At 41.9% G+C, this 26,926-nt stretch overlaps 1 protein-coding gene across 1 annotated transcript in view; it reads left to right on the plus strand.

Moving 5' to 3' along the window:
• The window catches only part of LOC116829791 (mucin-5B-like), a 72,551-nt gene that overhangs the window by 33,283 nt on the left and 12,342 nt on the right, over nt 1-26,926 (plus strand). The window contains exons 16-35 of the mRNA XM_032788836.2: nt 2,970-3,219; nt 4,681-4,733; nt 6,629-6,729; nt 7,167-7,318; nt 13,034-13,172; nt 14,994-15,104; nt 15,817-15,996; nt 16,726-16,962; nt 17,709-17,865; nt 18,049-18,177; nt 18,665-18,749; nt 18,968-19,005; nt 19,820-19,990; nt 20,932-20,997; nt 21,227-21,328; nt 22,187-22,446; nt 22,844-23,021; nt 23,893-24,143; nt 25,404-25,587; nt 26,195-26,399. Coding sequence (XP_032644727.2) covers nt 2,970-3,219; nt 4,681-4,733; nt 6,629-6,729; nt 7,167-7,318; nt 13,034-13,172; nt 14,994-15,104; nt 15,817-15,996; nt 16,726-16,962; nt 17,709-17,865; nt 18,049-18,177; nt 18,665-18,749; nt 18,968-19,005; nt 19,820-19,990; nt 20,932-20,997; nt 21,227-21,328; nt 22,187-22,446; nt 22,844-23,021; nt 23,893-24,143; nt 25,404-25,587; nt 26,195-26,399 — 3,049 coding nt within the window. The remainder of the gene's footprint in view (nt 1-2,969; nt 3,220-4,680; nt 4,734-6,628; nt 6,730-7,166; nt 7,319-13,033; nt 13,173-14,993; nt 15,105-15,816; nt 15,997-16,725; nt 16,963-17,708; nt 17,866-18,048; nt 18,178-18,664; nt 18,750-18,967; nt 19,006-19,819; nt 19,991-20,931; nt 20,998-21,226; nt 21,329-22,186; nt 22,447-22,843; nt 23,022-23,892; nt 24,144-25,403; nt 25,588-26,194; nt 26,400-26,926) is intronic.

The following is a 26,926-nucleotide window of genomic DNA, read 5'->3' on the forward strand; positions in this document are numbered from 1 at the left end:
GTTACTTCTTTGGGGCTTGATCAATTCACTGTTGAAGTTAATGTGAGACCTTCCACTGACCCCACTGGGTACTGGATCAGGATCTACACTCGGGGACTAAGTTTTCTCCATTACCTTCATTTTTATTTCTGCATTGCCATTCTTCCATTGATGATCAGAGGATTCACCTGATTAACTCTTGCTATCATAAGTGTGGTTTGTTTGCAATAATTCCCAAGTGATTGGTATGAGAATAGCTGCTCATTGACAGCAATTTTGGAAAATCTCTCATTTTTCCTATGTATGATTTCATGACTGGAAACCCATCTGAATATAAAATCATAAGATAATGGTATATATGCAATTTAGATTCCCCTTGGATCTACTACAGTTCGTCTATCTATTGGTTAATTACATGCCTTTGAGGCTACTTGAATTTTCCAGATGTGGTAAACAATGTAATTAGAGTAGTGACTTGTAGAAGGAATTTAAAATTACGGTACAAGCAATTTAACAAACTTTTGGTACAGTAATTCAAAAGGAACACAGTGTATTCTACAGCTGATTGGCATATAAATATACAGTTGTATGTATTATATACAGTGTCTGTCTATTGAAAGCTATCCAGGTGAAGAACTGCAGAACAAGATGCACTTCAGTGTGTGCCAAAAGTTAGAAACTACATTATGAAAAGCTGGAGAGAGCTGTAGCATTGGTTTAAGAAACAAAACTCCATTCACTCATGATGAAATTGGTAATATCAGCTTCAAACAATACCCAATTTACCCTCTAACGCTGGGAAAAAAATACTGATTGTTCAACCTTCACAATACTTCTTTGCCTTCAGACTTGTTTAAAGAAGAATAAGTACTCTTTTGGGAACATACCAGTGCTAAGAATAAAGTCTGTTGTGCAGCATTATTCATGAGAGAATGAGTAAATAGGCCAGATTGTGCTCCATTTCACTGGTGTTTCACACTGCTTTGATTTCCAAGGCTCTTTCAGATACTGCAGAGATATTAAAAAAGGACAGGACTGCAGCCAGATGCAAGGCAGTTCAAACCTCAAAAGTTACACATCTTTAACAGTAAATACTGTAATCAAACATCTTCTTCTCGGAAAACCTCACAGTAGAGCTCTAATCCCTGAATTAGTTACTTATGCAGCAAAGATAGGAGGATGGAGCAGCGTTTGTCCCTCTGATGGCTCCAAATTTTGGCCCAACTGACCTGCACTGCCTAACACCACCAAGTCCCACTCCCTTTTAGAGGCCCTTGGACTGACCAATAGCCGCAGAAGACACTGCACTGCCCTACCTTATGGCTAAATCCACCTTTCTGGCTCTTCCCTGTAATCTGGCATGAGCTAAAATGGCAGGAGCCACTTACCTCTCAGTGTAAGCCAAGGTTATTTTACCACATACTTGGTGTAGAGATTGGAAAATGCCACTCCCCAGTAGCCCATGCAGTTTCATCAGTCTTCCACTTGCTCAGAAGGATAACTGAGCGCGGTTAGACTTGATACTTCGCCTTTCAGTCCACGCAGAGAAGCCAAAAGACTTTGCTTCTCTTTTTCCCAAAGGATGCTCCAAGAGTCATTCCGTCTTTCCATTCTTCTCCAGAGAGCTTCTAGAACCTACATGTAGTTTCCTTGGCAACAGCATGTCATGAGCAGAGAGTTCTCTGGCAGCTGCCCATTCAACTTCACATGTACAATAATAGTGTTAATTTTTTTTTTCAAATTACTCCTAATTAGAGAGTCTCATATCTTTGGTAGATCTTACTGTACTAAGTGTATGGATCATTGTGGGCCAGGACTGTATGTAATTTCATGGGAGAGAGTGACCACAGCTCCTCCAGTAGCAAAGAACAGTGTGTGTGTGTGTGTGGGGGGGGGAAATTAGGTAAATTCTCTCAGGTTATAACACCTCCAGAGGGGTGCCAGCACCTGGAAAGGCTTGCATATACTGGTTCAAACTGGATGCTTTAGATACTAACAGACAAAGAAAGGACATTTGGGTAAAATAGTGTGAGTTTAAACTGACTCAGGCCCTGCTTTCTGATCCAGCAAACAGACAGGACCTTCTATCCAAGGGAGGCCCCAGTCTTTTCTGGGAAGAACTTGACCTATTCATGAGGGTTCTTGTTCTGAGCAAAAGCAGTTATGAACTTGTAGCCACAGAAAAGCCCCTGTGTGGGGTTTGAAGGACTGACTCCTACCAGAGCCCTTGTTGGGGTTGGGCAGGGGAGGGTGATCTCTGGTAAGCTTCATTAGCATGTGTGTAGGTTCTTTTATTATTTTTCATTTGTTTTCTTTAATGCTTTCACTTTAAGAATAAATGTTTTTGCTCAGAAAAAGCAGTGTGGTAATGTAACGTTGGGCAATTATGATCTCTCTAACATCTAGAGAAAAAGTAAAGCAGATCGGCTTAGGCAGTCTGACCTGCTGGAGAACAACACAGCTTGGAAAAACCTCGGACAGCATAGCTGCTGGAACTACAGGTTTCCATTATACACAGGGTTTACAGTTTGGTTCAATGGCACTCAGCACCCCCACTATACAAATTGTTCCAGCACCTCTGCCTATTGGGAGGGAGAGAGATGTGGGGTTTTGCCCAAGAGAGATGATAGCTAAGGAGCCTAGAGTGCATGCCCTTGCTGGACCACAGAGAGGAAATCCAGCTGCAATTGCCCTGAACTGTGACGCTCATTAGTAATGCAGAACACAGGTTTATTTTTAAATATAAGGACATATTAGAGGTATGCAGTATCTGGGCCCTGACGTGATAGCATTGTATATATTTCAGCATTTTGGCTAATTCATTCTAAATACCTTAGGTAAGGCGGGTTCCAACACTTTCCTTTGGAGAGAGCCTTCACCATTAGGAGGAAAAGTATATGTAGTTATCACCTACATCAACAGCAGAGGTGATAATTTAACACTGCAGGTTCCAAGTCCATTTCAGTCCTTAATTTATTTGTCTTGTAAAGATGTCTCTAAGGACTGTCCTGAAACGATGGTATTCAGCTACGATGTGAAGTTCTGTAACCACTCCTGCCGCTCCCTGAGCGAGCCTGATCTGCTGTGTAATATCCAGAGCACTCCTGTAGAGGGCTGTGGTTGTCCCAAGGAGACCTACCTAAATGCTGATGAATGTGTGTCTCCAGAAGATTGTCCATGTTACTACAAAGACAAGACAATTCAAGCTGGGAAATCATTCCAAGAGGACAAACTCATGTGGTAAGTTCTTTCAGATGAACTGAAGAATGTGTGGTAGATGGATTGTCACGTTAAACGTACCCTGCAGTCCATGAGAGTAATAATCTTTGAATGAATTCATATCATACCAAGGAATGATGAGATTTTCTATTTGACAATAGTGGGTCAGGTTCCACCATGGTCCAATGGACAAACCCCAGAGTGGTTGAATCCAAGTGCTCTAAGAGTGAACAAAAGGCTTCTATAACATGGGAGGTGAGAGCCACACATAATTGGTAGGAGTAAGAGGAGACATTAGCTGCAATGGGAAGAGGTTGAGTGCATGGAAAAGGAGAAGAAATGGAGAGTTGATCAGAAGTCAGGAGGAGGGAGGTCAGAGGGGCTAGCAGAGTAGAAGTAACATTAGCAGGGAGGTAGGAGGGCAGTGGAGAGTGGGGAAGGAATAATGAGCTGCAGAAAAAGAATGGTGGAGTGGAAGCAAATGTGGGACACAATGGTAGGTTTGTGAATGGCCTGGCCTCAGGAGTCCCTCTCATGCAGTATTAGGACTGACTGAAATTTCACTTTTTTTGTAATTTTGGTGAAAATGACTTTTTGCCAGTATTACAACTTTTTGTGGAAAAAAAATTATTTTCACTGAAAATTTCATCTTTTTTAAATGAAAAATGAGAAAGGAAATCAGACCATTTTTACAGTTTTCAAAACCAGAATGCTTTGGAGCAAAAAATGGCCTTTGAGAATCAAAATTTTCCAGCATTGGATAATCAAGAAATTGACAAAAATTAAAACAATAAAAAGATTTAAGTATCAGAGGGGTCGCCGTGTTAGTCTAGATCTGTGAAAGCAGCAAAGAGCCCTGTGGCACCTTATAGACTAACAGACGTATTAGATCATGAACTTTTGTGGGTGAATACCCACTTCATTGGATGCAACCGACGAAGTGGGTATTCACCCATGAAAGCTCATGCTCCAATACGTCTGTTAGTCTATAAGGTGCCACAGGACTCTTTGCTGCTTTTAAAAGGATTTAAATTTTCCATGACAAATAACTGCCATTTTCAACCAGCTCAATATATTACATCAAATAACAGGACCGCTAATTATAATAATGTGCACTTATATAGCCCCTTTCACTGGAGGATCTCAAAGTATTTTATAAATACTAATTAATTTAGCATCCCAAGACCCCTCTTAAGTAGACAAGTACTATGGAGAAACAGATGCAGAAAGCTGAAGTGAACTGCCTAAAGATATAAAACAAGTCTGTTGCAAGTGAGAGAACAGAACCTAAGCATTGTATGCACTTCTTCTCCTCCTCTCTCTGAGGTGACAATTCCATCTTGGCATATAGGTGATTACATGAACCACTTACTGTGGTGTGACTGATATTCACCTGAGTGGCAGAGCTTTTAGATAATGTATGGTTTCTCGTATAAATGTGAGAAGAGCTGATGAGTTTCTCATTTTATGAAATATCTTTAGCAAATGTATTCGAGGAAGATTAGACTGCATTGGAGAAGCCATAATGAAAAAAGGTGAGATTTTGCTAAATTCTACCATTGACCTGTAATTTAGAATTTAAAGTGGTTTTCAATGTATTTGTCAGGTTTTTTTAACAGATAACTGTGTTGTATGCATGTCTTGCTTCTCCCTGAAATGTGTTAATTATAGAGATGAGTATTAGCCTGTTGATAACAACTTTCTTTATAAAAATGTTGTCAAACTTGCTGAACTCTTCAAAAATAAATAGATCTCTCTCAAAGTTCATGAGATGAGAAGAGGGTACTTCTCACTTCTAGATGCTTCAGGTCATCTTAATAACTAGTCCTTCAAAGATGGAAAGATGGTTCATTTGAACTCCCTTTTCTTTTGAACACATCATCTCAAATGTATACAAATCTAGAATTTATGAGGTGCCTATCACCTCTGTATTTCTTCTTTTCCAAAAAGGGCATTTATTCCAATATCACAAATAATTCCAATCTCTGACAGGGTAACCGAATGTGTCTGGATATGCACAAATGAATATGTGAGAATGAGTTATTTCACAAGCAATTGTATATCATGCCATTGATCTGATATAGATAAAAAATATAAAGGCCTTTTAATACTGCTTGGTTACTGGTCCCTCAGAAGACCTCTCAGGGAGGAACCTGGTCTTTTGCATCCTAAAAATGTGGAAGCAGAATTTTTTTCAGCGATGACTGTCAGTGTGAAGTGCTGGCTCTGCTTTCAAAGGCTAGGCTACTTAGTCATCCGATATACATATTTCTGGATCCCTAATAGGCTGACAAAAATCAGTCATACAAGGTACAAGTGGTATCAGTAGCTTCATACTGGCTCTGCGCCTGACAGAGTTGGTTCTCTGGTTTAAGCCAGCACCTGACTCAAAGGATTCCTGTGTCCAATGCTGGGTACTCCATCCTCCAGTGGAGAGAAGCTAAAACCAGTGTGAACTGACAAGTGTGGAAAGGATGGGGGATCTATGCTTCCCGGTCCCCCTGAATCTATTGAAACCATAATGTGGAAGCAAGGTTCATTGGATCAAGAGGAAGGGGGGAGGAGCTGGTGTCTGCAGCATGCTCCTGTCTACGCCTGGCATCTCCCCTTCTATACCCAAGTGAGAGGGCACAGATGTGGGGATAACCAATGGCCAAGAGGGTGGAGGATTCTAAATGAAAGGTCTCTCAATGTGGGATTGAGAGTTACAGCATGGCTGCTCCACAGGATTTCCAGGCTGTATCTGACACACATCCCAGTATAAAGCTAGAAACACTTTTCCTATGACGGGAAAGGGACAGGAGTTTCCAGTACACCATCTGATTTGAATTTTTATTTTTAACAAATAACTAAATAGAAAACTTAACAATTTTTTTTGTTTTCCCAAACCTTCAAATTCAATTCACTTCAAATTTTCAGTAAAATGATCAGTTTTTAAAAACCAAAAACTGAAAAAAATTTACTAAAACCCAAACATTTTACTGAACAATGTTTTGTTTCTGGTTTTTCCTCAAAATGAAAAAAATTTCAACCAAAATGAAATTTTTCTGTGAACATTTTTGTTTATATTGGAAAATTGTTTTGATGAAAAAATATTAAATCTGAGCAAGTACAGTTGCGACCTCTGGAGACTGATCTTCATAAGGAAAATCAGTGGAGCATTAGTCTCACATTTTATAGGAAAAGATAAATATTTACTCTTTATAAAGTTAATCAAGGGGGAAACATCTGAAAAGATAAAAAACATCTGTCAGTTTTACTTTTTGAATTCAGCCAACAGCTCAAAATTGTATAAAAGAAACTCTCCCAATCCTAGCTGACATGCTTAGCCATGTATTCTGGGAAGTGTCTAGGTTGGCATAAATTGTTTGATGGCATCCATTCCAGTTTCACCAGTTGACCCTTCTGTAATGGCTTTTCCCTCTTGTAGATTGTCCTGCACCTATGTTTTACTTCGACTGCAGCTCTGCTGGCCCAGGAGCAATTGGATCTGAGTGTCAGAAAAGTTGTAAGACACAAGACATGCAGTGTGTAAGGGGCCAAATTCATATCAATAAGAACATGCATAGCTTATTTAGTATTTTGTATAAATGATTGTGCTTAACAAATGCTAACATTGCACTGCTCACAAACTGCCTTTTTCATTGATAACAGTAGAGAAGCTATAGCTACCCACTTTGTCACCATGCCTGCTGTTGTCATGTTCATGGATATGCAGCAATTTGATTTGATGATTTTTAAAATCTTATTTCCCACTGGTATAGAATAAATTAATGTACAGAAAACCATAGATCTGTAAAACAGTTGGGTTCCAAGTGTATATCATGGACCTGATTCTTAGAAGGCTCCTAGCTCAGCTTCTGATTTGGCAGCTGCAATTTAGTAACCAGAACTAATTGTCTCTACTTTTTCTTTCTCCTTCCTGAATGATTAATATGTCACCTTACATTGTATTTGTATGTTCACAGTATGTCACAGAATGTGTTTCTGGCTGCATGTGCCCCGGTGGGCTTGTATCTGATGGTAAAGGGGGCTGCATTGCTGAGGACCAGTGCCCATGTGTCCACGGAGGAAATTTCTATAAGCCTGGGGAAAATATCACAGTCCGCTGTAACACATGGTATGATATTCCACAAAGTTTTATAATTTGTTTCTTCATATGGTAATAACTCGTAAAATGCAGGTCAGTAAAAAAAATGAGAGTTAATGCCCAGAAGCAGGATGTATTTTGAGATCTGTGCAGGATCTTCCCATCTATTATGGATGCTTCGTTTCAGTACCCCACACTTCCACTTGGAATAAAAGGGGAAAGGTGTTACCCTTTCCTGTCTGCACCACATTGCACCAATTCATATGCATATATGGCAACAATAGGTATCATCTCCCCCTTAAATTACTTTTGACCACTTCTGTGAACCGGTCATGCACATAACCTGCCCGGAGCATGAATCATGAAAATCCCTGCCTGGTTCAGAGCAAGACTGTGGCGTCTCGTTACACAGGTACACAGGGGTGAGGCTACTTGTGGCTTCCATCCTTACCAACCCCTCTACACAGGGACCAGCCACTTCAAAAAATTAAAGGAACTAGTCAGAAAAGTGGACTGGACTGAAGAACTCAAAGATCTGGATGTGGAGGAGGCTTGAAATGACTTTAAGTCAAAGTTGCAGCATGCATCCCAAGCAAGATGAAAAAATTCATAGGGAAGGGTTGCAGACTAAGCTGGATGAGCAAGCATCTCGAACAGAGAAAGCAGAACATCTACAAGGAATGGAAGCTGGGCAGGATCAGTAAGGAAAGCTATCTCTTGGAGGTCTAGAGAAAAAGTGACAATTGCCAAAAGCCAAGCAGAGCTGGACCTTACAAAGGAGATTAAAACTAATAATACAAGTTCTCTAGCAGAGGTGGGCAAACTACGGCCCGGGGGCCGCATCCGGCCCTCCAGATGTTTTAGACTCATAGACTCATAGGTCAGAAGGGACCAATATGATCATCTAGTCTGACCTCCTGCACAAGGCAGGCCACAAAACCCTACCCATACACATTTATAACAACCCCGAACCCATGACCCCCGAACCCATGCCCCACCAGGGAATGGGGTCTGGGGCTTGTCCTGCTCTGGTGCTTCAGCTGAGGAACAGGGTAGGGGGCTTGCCCCACTAAGTGCAGCTTCCAGAAGCAGCGGCATGTCCCCCCTCTGGCTCCGATGCGTAGGGACAGCCAGGAGGCTCTGCATGCTGCCCCTGCCCCAAGCACCACTCCCACAGCTCCCATTGGCTAGGAACCATGGCCAATGGGAGCTGCAGGGGCGGCGCCTGCAGACTGGGCAGCGCGCAGAGCCACCTAGCCACAATTCTGCATAGGAGCTGGAGAGGGGAACATGCCACTGCTTCTGGGAGCTGCTTGAGGTAACCACCACCCACAGTCTGCATCCCTGACCCCCTCCTGCACCTGAACCTCCTGCCTGAGCCCTGATCCCCCTCTGAACCCCTTGGTGCCAGCCTGGAGCACCCTCCTGCACCCCAAACCCGTCATCCCCAGCCCCACCCCAGAGCCTGCACCCCCAGCCAGAGGCCCTACATCCCTGCTCCCTACCCCAGCCCGGAGCCCCTTCCCGCACCCTGAACTCCTCATTTCTTGCCCCACGCCAGAGCCTGCATCCCCTCCCACACCCCAACCTCCAATTTTGTGAGCATTCATGGCCCGCCATACAATTTCCATAACGCAGATGTGGCCCTCGGGCCAAAAAGTTTGCCCACCCCTGCTAACCATTGAAGAGAGGGTGGAGATTAAAGATAATCTAGGCATGGCCCAACACCTAAACAAATACTTTTCCTCAGTTTTTAATAAGGGTAATGAGGATCTTAGGGGCAGTGGCAGGGTGCCTAATTGAAATAGAAATTAGCACATCTGAGGTGGACATTAAATTCAAACAGTTTAATGGGACTAAATGGCATGGGGCGGATAATCTCCATCCAAAAATATTACAGGAACTGGCACATGAAATTGCAAGCCCAGTAACAAGGATTTTTAATTAATCTGTAAACTCATGGTGCATATCCTATGACTGAAGAATTGCTAATATAGTGCCTATTTTTAAAAAAAGAAGGGGAAAAGTGATCAAGGAAACTATGGGCCTGTTAGTTTGACCTCAGTTGCATTCAAGGTCTTGGAACAAATTTTGAAAGGGAAAGTAGTTAGGACATAGAGGTAATTGGTAATTGGGATAAAAAAATAACATGGTTTTACAAAAGGTAGATTATGCCAGACCAACCTGATCTCCTTCTTTGAGAAGATAAATGATTTTTTTTTTGACAAAGGACAGGTGCAGCTCCAGGCACCAGCGCAGCAAGGTTTCTGCGGGAGGTCCCACTGTTTCGGCGGCAATTTGGCAGTGGGTACGCCGAAGGCACAGGACCGGCAGATCACCCGCAGAACCACTGCCGAATCCACAGGACTGGCGGACCTCCTGCAGAAATGCCGCCGAAGGCTGCCTGACTGCCGTGCTTGGGGTGGCAAAAAACACAGAGCTGCCCCGACAAAGGACATACAGTAGATATAATCTACCTGGATGTCAGTAAGGAATTTGTTACAGTTCCCCATGGGAAATTATAAAATTTGAGAAGATGGGAAATTAATATGAGAATTGAAAGTTAGGTAAGGAACTGGTTAAAGGGGAGACTAAAATGGGTCATACTGAATGGTGGACTCTTGGGCTGGAGGGAGGTTACTAATGAAGTTCCTCAGGGATCAGTCTTGGGACCTGTCTTATTTAACATTTTTATTAATGACTTTGGCCCAAAAAGTGGGAGTGTATTAATAAAATTTGTGAATGACACAAAGCTGGGAGGTATTGCCAATCTAGAGGAAGACTGGGCTATCATACAAAAAGAATTGGAGGACCTTGAAAACTGGAGTAATAGAAACAGAATAAAATTTAATAGTGCAAAGTGCAAGGTCATGCACTCAGGGACTGACAAGGAGAATTTTTGCTATAAGCTGAGGACTTATCAGTTGGAAGTGACAGGGGAAGAGAAAGCCCTGGGCGTATTGGTTGATCACAGGCTGACTAGGAACAGACAATGTGATGTGGCCATGAAAAGGGCTGATGCAGTCCTAGGATCCGTCAGGCGCAGTATTTCCAGTAGAGAAGGGAATTGTTAGTACTGTTATGTGAGGCACAGATGAGACTCATCTGGAATACTGTTTGCAATCCTGGTCTCCCATGTTTAAGAAAGATGAATTCAAGCTGGAACAGCTGCAGAGAAGGTCTAGTCGGATGATCACAGAAATGGAACCCTGCCTTATGAGAGGAGACTCAAAGAGCTTGGCTTGTTTAGCCTAACAAAAAGAAGGCTATGGGGAGATATGATTACTCTCTGTAAATACATCAGAGAGAGAAATACCAGGGACGGGGAGACACTGTTTAAGTTAAGCACCAACATTGACATGAGAACAAATGGATATAAACTGGCCATCACAAGTTTAGGCTTGAAATTACATGAAGGTTTCTAACCATCAGAGGAGTGCAGCTCTGGAATAATTTTCCAAGGAGAGCAGTGGGGACAAAAACACTAACTGGCTTCAAGACTGAGCTTGATAAGTTTATGGAGAGGAGGGTATGATGAGACTGCCTACAATGGCATGTAGCCGATCTGTGACTGCTAATGGCAAATATATCCGACAGCCAGTGATGGGACACTAGATGGGGAAGGCTCTGAGTTACTACAGAGAATTCTTTCTCAGGTATATGACTGGTGGGACTTGCCCACATGGTGAGGGTCTAACTGATCACCATATATGGTGTCAGGAAGGAATTTTCTTCTGGGTCAGATTGGCATAGACCCTGGGCATTTTTCACCTTCCTCTGCAGAATGAGACCGAGAGATCACTTATAGGTTTAAACTTGTGTTAATGGTGGATTCTCTGTAAATCATGATTTGAGGACTTAAGTAACTCAGACAGAGGTTATGGGTCTGTTATAGCAGTGGGTGGGCAAGAATCTGTGGCCTGCAACATGCAGGTCAGACTACATGATCATGATAGTCCCTTCTGGCCTAAAAGTCTATGAGTCTATAATTGATTCCTTGTGTTCACCTGCATGCATGGACTGCTCTCTTCTGCAGTCCATGTGGGCTGTAAGCATCCCAGAATGAGTGGGGAAGAGCCAGGCCAGGCTTCCCTCTCCACAGCTACAGTAGAGCTGATTGGCTGTGGAGGGGAGTTCACATATACCTAATTAAGGGTTTTGTGGCTCCCCCTGTACCCCAGGGGTTTCAGCACTGACCTCAGTTCAAGCCCATATCTACTGGGCACAGCTGGGATTTACATGAGGAGTGAAATTCCAGCAGAGAGGAGTTGGAGGAAATCTTCTAGAATCTTACATTACAGGTCATTGTCTCCTGTACATGCAGCTCTCGGGAAATAGTTGAATTTCTCCAACTTCTGCAATAATTTATGCAGTGCCTGCAGTTTATGGCTGAGCATGTTGGACTGATATCTTTGAAGGACCACTTCAATAAGGAGGAGACTTCCAGAAAGATCATGTAAATCTGTAAGGAAGAGTAAATGTTTGGCTATCTAGGTGACAATGGCATATCCATCTTCTCACAAGAATTTCAGTGGGACACAAAGAGTAAGGGAGAGCCAAAAGCCATAAGACTGTTTGGCTTGTGGGCAGGAGATCACCATTTTGTATGAGCATTAAGTATTAATGTGCACTGCCAAACCACCATTATTAATTATTTGTGTTAAAGAGGCACCTAGATGCCCCATCAAGATCAATGCCTATTGTGCAAGGTGCTCTGTACACACACAGGAAGAAACTACAGTCCCTGCCTTGAAGAGCTCACAGGCTAAGTACTCTGCTCTTGGTCACACTGATCTGAATCTGGTGTAATTTCAGGGAAGTCAACAGAATTACATGGGATACACACCTGTGTAACTAAGAGCTGACTTTTCCCCATGATGCTTCATTAATGTTGAAATGGCTTTCTCCAAAGTGATCTTCCCCCAAATCCCCACTATCAGGTCTCAGGCCTTTATATGGGTGACACTGGGAAAATTCATTAGTTGTTTTAATGCATTTAAACAACCAAATTAAGCAAAATGTAAAAATCACATATATGTCTCAATGACATGATCCACAGTATTGAACACAGGCCTACAAGAGCAGCTATATTCCAACCTTCCACCTAGCAGCAGCTTAGTTAGGATCAGTGAAGCCTAACTTTAATATGAGGCTCCACCCTTGATGTCCAACTGGTGCACTCCCAGGGCTGATTGGTTCTACTGAAGCAAGCAGCAGTAAGCTGTTTGAACAACCAGGCTCACCATGCTACACTGTATGCATCCTACTCTCTGAGCCTGATATCCTAGTGTCCTGACCCGGCTTGATTCCTCCCATCTGATTGATGGTTCCTGACTTCCAGTTTGTTTCCTGCCTCTGATCTCCCTGGTATCCTGACCCAGTTCCCAACTTCATTTCTGATGTCCAGTTTGTCTTTTGCTTCTGACCTCCTGCTATTCTGATCCTGCTGACTTTTGATTCCTGTCTTGTGACTGTGGATTCTGGCTGTAACTACTAGATCTGGCTGCCTGATATTCAGCCACTCAATATTCAGCATTCATGTTCTTTTTGTGATTATTAATCAAATTTTAAAGCAAGGCCTCAAAGTAGCTTACACAGTCCAACCCTGCTAGTCTGAGGGGCCACTGTATTCTGTGATCCACTAAAAGGGATTAAATTAAATTTTCAATAATTCTGTACCTACCCAGAGTTATGTAAAACCACCTTTGATGTAAAGATCGTAATGTTTTGCCTTCCATCTCCTAGCACATGTAACAACAGACAGTGGAACTGCACAGAAAACCCTTGCCAGGGAACGTGCACTGTGTACGGAAATGGACATTACTTGAGCTTCGATGGAGAAAAGTTTGATTTCATGGGAGATTGTGATTATATCCTAGCTCAGGTAACAAAGCATCATTACCTGTCTGAGAGCTGTTGCTCTTCACAGGCCCAAGTTGCGGTGCTGCTTGAGTAACTAGATGGCTATCACATGCAAGGTATAGGCACCGAGGGACAGATCCTGCCCCTCCACCTCTGCAAGGGTATAGGAGATCCCAAACTATATCAGACCTGGTGATGTTCCACCACACAAGGGCAGGGCAATCAGGATATCAGCACCCACACAAGGGGCACTTGTTTCCTTGGCGTCTCCCTCTAAGTTATCACACAGAGAGATTTTAGGGGTTGAGCAAGACTGATGAATCCTGTGCCATGTAGATGCACTAGTCATTGCCCTGGTAGAATTGGGACAGTAAAACGACAAACTCTACTTCAGTCTCTGGGTTGAATTAGGAGCAACAGAGCAGGAGGCATCCGCTCCAGGGAAAGCTGAAGCACAGGAGGCTGAGCACAAGACACAGGATTTTGAGCTGAGTGAATAATGCATAGGTATCTCTAAGAGAAGGTTCTGACTGGCAGCTGAGTACCATGGCTCACTCCCTGGTCTCTCTGCTAAGACTGCCAAGCTAACTGAAAAATCTGAGAGGAGATAATGAAATTGGGGATACTCTCTGTCCCATGATATTGGGGGGAAAGGTGTGGAGGCTGACACAGGGCCAAGTTCAGAGTTGAGTGTAGGTAGCACAGTTGGTGTCACCAGCCCACACCATCATATTACTTTTCCTAATAAATACCTTTCTTCCTTCCACCAATTTATCCTAATTTTGACTCCCATAACTCAGCTAGACGTCAAGGCCCAGTTCAGAGGTGATATGAAGGGGCTGTAATGTATCCTTGGAGAAGTAATGGAGATTCTATGGGCCAGATTTTGATATGGGCCATATCTAGACTAGAAAAATACTAGAGGAAAGCTTAGGGTTGACCACAACCATCAAGCATGTGTTTCAAGGTGTAAAATCCTGTCTGTATTGGTGCTAACGAACCTTTTAATACATGACGTGTTTTCCTAGTCTAGGCATGGCCTTACGCCCTGTGTTAGACCATTGGCTTCTGTGTGACCTTTCAGCAATAAAGACATCTGGCCTTAAAGTAGTGTAATCTGTATCTTTAACTGGTTTAGATTTCTTTACACTTCCTTTTGAATTTGGCCTTCCCAACCCATATCCAAATAATGCCAGCCTGATTCCAGTGTGCTCTGTTTGTTGGGTGTGTGCTATTATACTGTTAACATAATTAAGGGCCAGATTTGTCCTTAGTGTAACACCAGTGACTTCAGTAACAGTGCTGGTTCGTAGAGTATGCTAATTCTGAGTCTACTTGAATAACCAAATGCTTCTACAGCACAGGCTGTCCCTAAACTGACAATACCTTTTTGTGAATGAAACATATGAAGGTTAAACCTGCATGTTAGTGACCTTGGATGCAGTGAAACTCTTTTTGCAGGGAGGTAGAAATCAAGGGCTCTATTATTTCAGTGTTTTGAAATGTAGACGTTGCAGTTCTGCTTATAGTAAAGAGGACCATTACAGAATAGTTTTACTGTATATATTTGGACATGTCAGATGGGGTCTTATAAAACTGTTCAACATTAACTTAGTTCTTCACTCTGTTAAATTGTCCCTTGACTTCAACATGAGAAGAGATACGCCAATGCTGAGCACTTCTGAAAATCCCACCTGTAACTTTTTTTGAACAAAAAAAAAAAAGACACGAAATGTGGAGTCAAATGTTAGAAATATAGTTCATTTACAACTCCGTCATGGACATTTCTAAGACATGCCCTAGTCAGATAAGAAGATCAGATGTTTTTCTTTATTTGTATAAGGACTTTTGCCCCAATAACCCCAATGATGGCACCTTCCGAATTGTAACTCAAAACAATGCGTGTGGGAAATCACTCTCCATCTGTTCCTTGAAGATTACATTGATTTTGGAGGTGAGTCCAGCCTTAACTCTGGATTATGTGGGAGGAGCTGATAGAATGGGACATCTGACTTAATTTTGTGAGTAATGCATTTACTATACTCTAATACTGTGATGCAGCTAATATTAGAGACGTTCTTAATGAAGCCCTATGGCCAAAAAGCAGTGGTAGGTAAGAGTGGAAAGGGTTGGGCATGCAGAGTAGATCAGTGGTGCAAGGGGACTGGGCATTTACTGGAGGTGGGAGGGAAGCAAGGAAGACAGCAACAGATGAATGTATAGAAGGGAGTGTGGACATTTAAGAGATGGGAAGAGAAAGAGACAGGTGGGCATGATAAAGAGAATTCCAGCACATCTGAGTATGTGCTTCATGGAGTTGCTAAGGCAGAACTCAAGGTGGCAGCTGAATTTCCATCAGAAGTGGGTTTCTGTGACCAAGAAAAGGCTTTTTGAGGAAGCTACCCTGAAAGATGCTGTGGCCATGGAGTTATAGGACCAAATTCTGCTCTGTTGACTTCAGAGATGGTGCATGGGTATAAATTGTCCCAGTGGGACCTTGGCCAAGATTCAGAGGTAGAAGAAATAAGATGGGGTGTGATGCAGGGATCTGAATGAGACTCCTGCATAGAATGGGATAAAAGTTTGTCTGTCTGTAATGCTATGTTTCCTAGTCAGTTGTGACTCCATTCTTGTTTCCTTTGGTGCAATTTAATTCCTTATTCTAGAACATTGAAATCAGACTCCTGGAAGGAAAAATTCAGGAGATAACCACTGAGCCAGATGCTGTAAAGAATTACAGATTGGATCTCAGGGGGGTTTATATTGTGATTGAAACTTCCCAGGGAATGACCTTCATGTGGGACCAAAAGACCACAGTAATTGTTCTAGTGGCGCCCTCTTCCCAGGTGGGTACAAGTGCAGCAACTGAGGGACTGATTTTCAAACTGTGCCTCCATTTCTGTGAGGGCCAATTATGTGCCAATAATTAATGGTGCTCTCAACTTTTCTTTCAGTAATGAATTGTCAGAGGTTTTTTTTTTTTAGTTGTGGAGGTGGAGGGGGGTTCATCTAAAAATTATGCCTGCAGAAATGGAACCCCTGTTTAAAAATCTGGCATGAAAACAAATGCATTCTAATAGGCAAAAGGGCACTAATTTATTGCCATAGTTAAATTACACCACTACCTCGATATAACGTGACCTGATATAACACGAATTCGGATATAACGCAGTAAAGTAGTGCTCTCAGGGAGCCAGGGCTGTGCACTCTGGTGGGTCAAAGCAAGTTCAGTATAATGCGGTTTCACCTATAACGCGGTAAGATTTTTTGGCTCCCGAGGACAGCGTTATATTGAGGTAGAAGTGTATTTCATGATCACATCAGTATGAAATATTCAAATTATTGAAGCTAGATGTAAATCCAGGACAGAGTACAGGACTATACAGGCCTTTAATGGCTTCATCTTGTTACTTAAACCTCAGTTCTTTCCAAGAAGTGTTCTGCAGGTTGGTGTGTTTTCAGGAATGTCTGGAATTTGCAAATATTTTTACTAGGCTTTTACTAGCGGTTTGTTAGTTCATTTTCTGTGCAAAAGCAGACCTCATTTTGTTTTAAAATCTGTATACATTCTTCAGGGCAAAGTCTGTGGCCTTTGTGGTGATTTTGATGGCCGTTCGAAGAATGACTTTACCACCAGAGGGCAGTCAGTGGAGATGAGAGTGCAGGAGTTTGGGAACAGCTGGAAAGTCACCAGCAGCTGCTCAAACATAAACATGACTGACCTGTGTGCTGATCAGCCTTTCAAATCCGTACTGGGACAAAAGCACTGCAGCATTATCAAGAGCAATGTCTTTGGGGCCTGCCACAGTAAGGTGATCTTTCTCATTATCCCAATACTCTTGACACTTCAGAGGCATTTTCGGACATATCTGTGCAGCAGATTTACATACACAAATCTTATTACTATTGTAGAGAGCTACATAAATACACAAGAGTAGAAGAGCTACACAGACCACCCTTTCACTGTTACACCAGTGAAATCTCATTGTATGCTTCTCAAGGAAATATAGAGTTAGACTTGTTTTAAGTGACCAAAGACCCAAAAGATAATGCTTGGCTAGAAGAGGGTAATATCTAAGAACTGGCTGGAAACCTTTGGGATAATATAGCATATTGTTGTCAAAGACAAGTGAAATCCTGGCCCAGTTGAATTCAGTGGACCCAGGATTTTATCCTAGATACTTTCAAGTGATATCTGCCTGTTAGAAAAATCTCACAATAGATAGCTGTTCTAAACAGCTCTAGTCCTATGCTACAGCGCATATGTTCCAAAGGTACTTTCAGTGAGGTTTCATCATTTTATACGTTTGAATCATAAAATTTATAAGGTCCAGCTCTACCAAAACAATCCAAGCAAATGAAAACAAGGCAGCTTAAAATGCTAGCCAAATACCTCGATCCCTGTAATATATAAATATCAACTTCACTCCTAGGCTCATCCAAATGTTACCAAGGAAACTGACACTGAATGACAGATTTTTAGAGTCCTTTGTCTCCTCTGAAGACAAAGTACTGAGAAGGAATATGTGTTATAACAGAGTTTTTGTTATTTTGTTAGATCAACCCGATGCCATATTATGAGTCTTGTGTGTCTGACTTCTGTGGCTGTGACAGCGTGGGAGACTGCGAGTGCTTCTGTACCTCAGTAGCTGCTTATTCAAGGAGCTGTAATAGAGTTGGTGTGTGTATTGACTGGAGGAGACCTAGCATTTGTCGTAAGTACTCGCAGATGGAAATGCACATTAAGAAGTACTGTCCATAGAGCGAGTTATATTCAAGATAAGAAGGATAAAATCCCAACTGCTGTGCAGGTGCATGACTAACAAGCCCTCTTGCTTTAAAGAATTAGAACGTGGACCTTATCCATTATCTGAGATTTGGCATTTTTTCTCCTGCAGCTGTGTTCTGTGATTATTACAATCCACCTGACAAACACGAATGGTTCTACAGGCCTTGTGGAGCCCCCTGTCTAAAGACCTGCAGGAATCCACAGGGAAAATGTGGCAACCTGCTGTATAGTTTAGAAGGTAATCTTTGTTTGCCTTTGATGGGTCTTAAGCATGCGTTTAAGTGCTTTACTGTAGGGGCCTAAACTAGTCCAATTTTGTTTTGAATGTCTTAAGCAATGGGGCCGCTTTGTCTTTCCTTGGAAGACTAATCAAACTGCTCCAGAGCACCACTGGCCAAATTCTTTCCTGACTTACTCCCCATGTGTCTGTATTGACATCAAGGGGTGTAAGTCAGGGGAAACTTAGCCTGATGCCTTCAAAGTCACGCAGAGATAGAGGGTCACTAATACAGTGTTCATAAGAGAATTATTGGTCGTCTACAGTCAACTAATAGTTGCTGGTTATAGGGAGAGAAAAAGAGGGGACAGGTGATCTATTCATGAAGAATTCCAGCTCTGTCTGTGAAGACAAATACATATCTTTTACAGCTATTTCAGAGTGTGTGTTTGCATTTGGGTTTTTACTACTCAGACAAAAGACTCCATGCTCTTTGTTCACTTTCCAGGCTGTTACCCAGAATGCAGCACTGAGAAGCCATATTACGATGAGGAACAAAGGGAGTGTGTCTCGCTTCTCAACTGCATGTCGTGGTAGGTCAATGGGTAAGAGGTTTGGATAGAGATAGCCTATTAGCCAGGCATTATGTGGGATCTGCTAGTAGGGAATCTCTGCAGTTCAGGTTCTCATCAGCTTCTTAACAGAAGGTGGTTCTCTTTTTAGTTGGATACAGTTGTGAATTTATTTTGCTACTCTGTAAGGATTTAGGGCAATAAAGCACTAATCATGTTTGTTTGTTGTTTGTCCACAGCAGTTCCAAAGAAAAACTGTGCACAGAGGACTCCAAGGGTAACCTTCCCATCAGCTTATTGATTAATAATTGTTCTCTGTTAGCATGGAGAAGCCCCAGCAAAGATGGGGCCCACTGTGATGGATACTGTACATAACACATTGTGAGAGGCCACCTCTGCCCTGAAGAGCTTGCTATCTAGATAGATAAAGAGTGGGTGGAGAAACAGCAGTAAAATGACTTGCTTGTGGTCACACAGCAGGTTAGCGGTAGAGCTGGAAGTAGAACCCAGGTCTCTGTAATGCCAGTCTCATGCTTTATTCATTGGACCACACAGCTTTCCCTTTATTACCTTCAGCACACATCCCATGGAGATCTAAGAGGCTTTTCGTGTATTTAAAGTTGTTGATAGTAGTTACCTGCCCTGTTAGCTGGTGGGTGTTGGTGTCCAATAGCTTCCTGGAAAGCCATTGAGCCATAGAGAGTCTTGCCAATGCATATGGACATCCCAACTATACCCACTTTCTTCTGGTCATGCCTGTTATGCACAGGACTGGCTTAAAATAGCAGTCCTATGCTACTAATGACTCTGTGATCCAGTATTTCCCTTTACACAAGGGAGCTACTCAAGCCAGCTTTCTGGCTGCCACTGGTGCAAAAAATGAGATCTATTTTTTAAAAATGAAATTTAGATTCTAAAGCACATCTTTGCATCAAAAGATGGAGTGAATGCTGCAGCCATGAGCACCTTTTACTTTACAGTTGATGGTCGGGGGTGGATTATGGCAAATCTGGGTTATTTTGTCTTTGTTTATACTGGTTTGTGGTATGATGTTATCTGCTGCCATTGCATTTACCTTCTCACTGCCTCAGACTGCTTCTGCTGCTACCAGGAAAAGACCTACACCTTAAATGAAAGTATATACAGTAAAACAGATGGGGTCAGCTGCTGGAAGGCTGTCTGTGGCCCTAATGGGAATATCATTAGAACATTTATTCTTTGTGGAACATCTCCTACAATGGTGCCTGCTATAGAGGAGTCAGGTACTAGAGTTTGTTTATATAAGTTTTGGTGTATTTTAGTTGATATCAAAGTTTGCAATTGTGCCAAGATTCCTAATCCTTGAAAAATACCATATGTATAATACAGTGTACCTGTAAGAGCTGCGTGTAATTCAAGACTGTACAAGTCTCAGAGAGATGGAGCCACATTCTCTAGTCTGGCTGAGCTGAAGGACCAGACAGTTGGGGGCAAAGATGATTTTATGCCATTTTTTGCAGATTGCCAGTACATCTTTTATGGCAGCACCAGGGCTGCTCTAATTTGCACTCAGCTGCCAACAGTACCAATATTGCGTAGCTCTAATACCAACTTTTTATTCTAAACCTTTTTCCTGGCCCCATCTCATTCCTCATTGCACTATTCTTGCTACACTTGCCCTGCATCCAGAAGACAGCCAATCCGTATGGATCATCATTGCAAAGAAAAGCACCTCTAGCCAGCTGTTTGTTTCTGGAAGGCCCCATATTTAAGACAAACTAAAAAATACTCTCATTGTAAAGAAAACATGGCTGGGAGGGAGTGAAAGATCAATACGGATGCACCCAGGGCTTTTTAAAGACCTGAAATTGAAACCAGGAAGCAACCAAAAACAAATAAATGGAAAGAAGGAGAAATTACAAAGCATTAATATAGGAAAGAAAGCAAAATAAAAGAGTAAAATTACCCAATGCACTTCTTTTTGCACAAAGGCCAAAGATATAAATTTGGACAAGGGAAAAGAGAGTATAGCTGCTCTACTCAGCTGGGTGGGAGAACCAATGACAAGGGATAGAGCAAAGTGCTCAGTAGCCTCTTCACTGCAGAGATAGCAGTAAGAGGACATGTAATGGAATAACAGCTTAAAAAAGAGAGAAGTCAAAAGCAAAATGAAGTGGGCTGGTTAAACACCACCTGAATAACCTGCATGTCTTCAAATCAACAGGGCCCAAACCCAAGGTAAGCGCAGATGAAGAATCGGAAATCACTTCCCCAAAGTCACGGAGGTCAGGTGAGGTCCTGGAGGATTGGAAAGGGCAAAGAGAGTTTGTTTAAGAGAGATAAAAGAGGGATCTAGGGAAATGAAGACCAGTGAATTTGAATTTTCTTCTTTCTCTAGTCTTAGGTTTTTCCCATATGTTGCAGTTACATAGATTGTATAGATGATGGGGCGGATTAAATTTAGCATTTTCTGGTCCATGATGCAGGATTAGAATGTCACCTGCTTTTAATTATTGTAGGAATAGGGAACATTATAGAAGCACCTTCTACTACATCAACACCAGCAGTAACAAGGGCATCCCCATGCTACTGCAATGTAAATGGACAGCTGATATCTCAAGGTAAGTAGCAGTCTAATTTAATCTTTCTTTCATCTGTGTCACTTTTGTATAAGGGTAGAAATGTCTGGCTGTTCAGTAAAATACCTGCTCGTGAGCAAATACACATTCCCGCTGCTGGAGTTGTCAGTTCTCTAATTATAAAGCAATCATTGCTTTTCAGCCAGTCAGATCTCTGAACTGGTTAAAATATTCTTAAACTGGTCATTCTCAAAAAATTCCGTAGCCAGATATTCTTCTTGTATTTTTCTATTGTAATGCACTTAGATCTGATCCATTCATACAGATCCAGTCTTCAGTGGGCTACATTACTAACCCTGGACCCACACTCTCTAGAACTTAAGGCTCAAAATCCACAGTGAATTTTCTCCCAAAGATGGTTGATGAAAGGCCATGCTATTTCTGTTGCCAGCATCCTGAGCCAGCCATCCCCTGGACTTTGTTTTGTGAACGCTGCACACAGTGGAGCTAGGAAACGTTACCTTATGGCCAAATGCTTCTCTTTGGTAACATTTACAACTCCGACTAATGTTCTTATCTGGGAGGAGAAGAGTTGCACGTTGAATGAATGAGAGGCTCTCCCAGTCTCTGCCATTGGGATGAGGCCAGCTATGGTGGATTCAGAGAACTGTAGACTGACCATCACAACTGGTTATGGCCATGAGATGTACTGTAGATAGTCATCCCAAGCCAGTAAAATTTACTGCTCAGCTTGTAGCTAATGTGGAAGAAGAGAGGAATTTTCCTGTTCAGAGTGCTACTGTGCCACATGGAGACTGATAATCCATGACAACATTACCGGAAAAGTATGTCAAACACATGGGCAATTCAATTCTAATAATTTATTTTCTGATCTCGCAGGGAATATTATATCTCAGACAACTGATAGTTTGGGTCGGTGTTTTTACTCCATATGTAATGACTCATGTCAGAGTGAATTAATCCAGGGAGAATGTGCAACCACTCCAAGACCAAGCACAGCTCCTGAGCAGCCCAGCGACCACTGTGAATCAGCTTTACAGAATGGACATTGTAAAACCACTCCTGCAAGTGCAGCAAACACATTTGCTCCCAAAGTAACTCCTACGAGAGACTGTCCATATCTCAGTCCTCCTAGAAAGGTGAGTAAACACAAATTACATACCAAGCTATGGATGACACACAACAACACAATCCGTGAGACTGCTCTGCCTTGCACCTGGCAACAGAGCATCTGGGTAAACTAAACTAGGAAACTACCCCTTCAAACTGGTCTTTAAAGATCAGAAGTGGTCATGATTTCAACACTGGGTCTTATACAAAATATTGTATAGCATGGAAATAGGTATGAAGTCTTCATTGATTATTACCTATAGTATGGTTTAAGAGCCCCAGAGTTAAAGAATAAATGAATATTAAATTCTGCATGCTAGGGTTTTTAATTGAGTGGCCTGTTCCCTAAACATACTAAAGCTCTGAAAATGACACTAATTTCTCATGCATATCCCTCCCTTCCTCTTTCTTTTAAAATGTCAACAGTTTAATGAATCCTGGGACTTCGGAAACTGTCAAATTGCCACTTGCTTGGGAGGTGGAAATGATATTAAACTGTCCAATGTGTATTGCCCTCCTCAACTATTAAACCTCTGTGTCAATGGTTTCCCACTCGCAAAACGCTATGATGAAACTGGCTGCTGTGAAGTGTTTGAGTGTCAGTGTAAGTAATATTGCAGTGAGATTCTGACTTTCATAATGTGTTTGAACTGAATCTCAAGTGATGTACATCCATATGCTCAAATTGTGCTCTGCATTATACTCGGTTCAAGCGGGTTGCTCCATACAAAAATGTATATATCACTGTGGCAGAAGCAAATTAGTTTGAGTACGTAAACCAGTCATTTTTATTGTGTAGCTTTCTAAAATTAATATTAGGAAGGAATTGTAAGGGAGTAAATACAATAAGTAGGGGAGATGGGAAGCTGAAGAGAGCAAGGATGTACCAGAATGGGATGAGATGAAGAGAGGATAGGACTGTATATAATTGGTTTGGGATATACAGATGTGGAAATGGCTGCAGGTGAGCAGGGTTTGCTGAGATATAATATTGTACTGTTTGGGTATGGAGACTAAAAGGGAAGGGTATGGGAGTGAGGCTAGTGAGTGAAGGGAATAGCAGTGGGCTATATGGCACAGTAGGGGAGTGAGAATAGAAAGTAGAATGGATGGGAAAGGACCATATGTGAGTGAGTATGGAAAGAAGAGGATAAGGAGAGAAAGCATTTGTATCGGATCAGGTATGTGTAGGAAACTGAAACATGTAATATCTTATTATACAACTTTTCTTGTGGCCCTCTCTGGGGGGACACTTCATCTTTGTTATGCCATGGGGAACCTGGTAGAACCAGACCACTAAAATGAGTAAACCAGTGGAGACGAAATGTCACAAAGAAAAAGTCATACTATGAGACTGGCCAAAGAAGCATTGCGTGACAAGATGCAACTCTATCAGATGTCGCAGAGTTCAAATGTCACTGACAAAACATACGTTCGGAAAGCCCAAAGTAAACCAAACTGTCTCTACTTTCTAGGTGTATGCAGTGGGTGGGGAAATGAGCATTACGTGACTTTCGATGGAACATATTATAATTTCCAGGGGAATTGCACCTATCTCCTGGTGAAGCCAATCCAGCCTGACTCTCAGAACTTCTGGATTCACATGGACAACTACTACTGTGGTACAACTGATGGAGCAATTTGCTCAAAGTCCCTTGTCATTTTTTATAAGAATTCCGTGGTGATTCTGACACAAGCAGTAGAACATAGGAAAGAAACCAACTTGGTAATGTATTTTACAGTATCAGTCTGGGTATTATTATTATGCTACTGCTTAGTGGGCCCAATCAGGATCAAGAATGCAGCTGATCAAAATTGGGGAGGGAGGTGTAGTGGGGGGATTCACGAACAGTTCTGTGAAATATTTGCTCTCCTTGTTAGTTTGGAGAAATGTCAATGAAAATTTGCAGATTATAACATTTTGACTGTAGAGAAGGGCTATGAAATGGGAGATGTGTGTGTGGGAAATTCATGGAAATTTAATCCCCTTTTATTATCTGTTCCTCTCTGGCTGCTCAGTGACCCCTGTCAAACTTGTTTAGTGCTCTCTGTCCAGTTCCCAGTGATAAGCACCTACATCACAAAAACAATCGCCACAATTGGTACTAACTAGTATTGTGGGATCTTGTTCTCCTACCGCAAAATACAAATAAGTCCCATTAAAGTTTTGGTGGGGTTACACAGTTTCTTACAGCAGGGACATTTATGGTAGCAGATTGGGAGTTTCAACAGAAAAGCCAATTGAAAATCTTTGGAAGCCACATTATTCTTTTACACCTAGAGGTGGTCCCTCTAGGTTAAGGCTAAGGCATGTTAGCACAGCAACATAGGGAAGTTTGCACTGCAGGCCCATACCTGCTCTGTGGTTTGCTGGAGGGTGTCATACTGAAGGGCTGACTATCCAGCCTATTTCAAGAGCCTGATATTACTCCATATATTAGTGAATATTTGTATCTGGTGTATATATTTGTTCCTCAATAATAAATAATGCCATTTTGGGCTTTGATGTTACCAAATCTGATGCAAAGACCCTGATGTCAATAGGATTATTTCCAGTGAGACTTCAGCTTTGGATCAGGCTCATGATGTACCAGTACTTTCTTGCCTGAAAGCAATAAATCCTTGATGATATAACCGTATTCTGTAAATCAGTTGTGGGTTTTTTGATATTATCTATTCAATTTTTGATTGTAAGGAAATGACCATAAATGAAACAGTGAGTTAGCAAGAAAAACAGTCTGATGAAAATTGATCACACTTGTTGCAAATCACCACCATGTCTTTTTTTGCTGTTAATATTTTCCCGGAAGTCAATAACAAAAATATTAATGCTTGAAAGACAACAAACAACCAACAGTCTAGCCCTGGAGGGACTGCAGAATTCTCTGAGGGCAGAATTTACCCCTTGCTTTCCAGAAATATCAAGTTTATACACTAAGCAACATAATAAGGATGTTCATGGAGGGATTCTGACTTGCCCCTTTAGGTTCTGTTTAACAATAAGAAGGTTGTGCCAAATGTTTCCAAGAATGGTATCATCATAACCAGTTCTGGCCTTTACGTCGTGGTTGAAATACCTGAACAAAAACTGTATGTCTCCTATGGACGACTTATGTTTTACATAAAACTCCCTTTCAGCACCTTTTATAACAATACCCTGGGGCAGTGTGGTAAGTATTACATTCAGTTTTAATTAACAGATATACCAACTGTTCATCCCTTATTTGTATCAAAGTTCTGTTACCTCAGGATAAGATTATTTAGCACTGCAGTTTAACGTGTTTCTTTCTATTCAGTGGGGTCAAGGTGGTAAGAGAGTCTCAAGTCATCTCCTTTTACCCTTTCCCATTTGGTGGTGGTGATGGAGTGTGTGTGTGTGTGTGTGTGTGTGTGAGAGAGAGAGAGAGAGAGTTCCTTCACTCTTTACCCCATCGCCTGATCATATGTGCTCAAGAATGTTCATAAAGTCCATTTTAGGAGACCTTGGGGAGCCCTGTGTTAGGCCGAACTGTCTCAATCACTTAAGCCGCCTGGAAGAATTCATTAGCTGACACTTTAACTGTACTTATCACAGGTAAATGCCAAGCTGGCTATATTAGCCTTCTCCTCCTCCAGACGCTTTCTTCCTATGAACTCAAGTTAGGCCCTGTGTCTGACATCCTTCCAATAGGAGTTAAAACTTTCCCTGTTCCTTTTGTGTGGATACCCTTGTCCTCTCTTATAGAAGTGCTCTGTGTTCTTTAACCATTACACAACTTGCCTTTATATTGCTGTCAGGTACGTGCACCAACCAAAAGTCTGATGATGCTATGAAAAGGAATGGTGAGATTGCAGACTCCTTCAGAGAGATGGCTTTAGACTGGACAGTGCCAGATCCTACCAACAGAAATTGTGAATTAAGTACCCTGACACCAGCTCAGACAGAGACCTCATTATCCAAAGTGGGAGCTTGTGCTCCCAGTGCTCTTTGTAAACTCATCTGGTAAGACACATTCCTGGGTGTGTTATGTACACAGTCAGTTTTAAAAGAAGGCAGCTCTGTAGTTCACAAGGTGACTGGGTGAATTGTCTTTAAAATATAAAGTAAATTAAAGAATGGTAAATTTAGCCAGGCATCGAGGTCACAGATTTTAAACAGTGGCTAGTGGTTTGGGACTCTGATTTTCAGAGACTGGATACTCCAGAGTTGATTTCTGAGGAGGGGATTTAAGATGTCTAAAGTTTGGCATCCAATATAAGTAGTTATCTTTGGAAAACTTAGGCCAACATTTTTGGGTATCTTGATTATTTGCCTGCAAACTGTGAATTAAAATGGGCACTATCAAGTATCTTGATGATGGGATAGATTGCACATTAAGTAAATTTGCAGATGACACCAAGTTGGGGGGAGTGGTGGACATGCTGGAGGGCAGGGATAGGATTCAGGGAGACTTAGACAAATTGGAGAAGTGGGCCACAAGAAACCTCATGAAGTTCAACAAGGACAAGTGCAAAGTCCTGCACTTAGGA

This window comes from Chelonoidis abingdonii, chromosome 4 (assembly GCF_003597395.2).
Source record: "Chelonoidis abingdonii isolate Lonesome George chromosome 4, CheloAbing_2.0, whole genome shotgun sequence".
NCBI classification, from domain to species: Eukaryota; Metazoa; Chordata; order Testudines; family Testudinidae; genus Chelonoidis; species Chelonoidis abingdonii.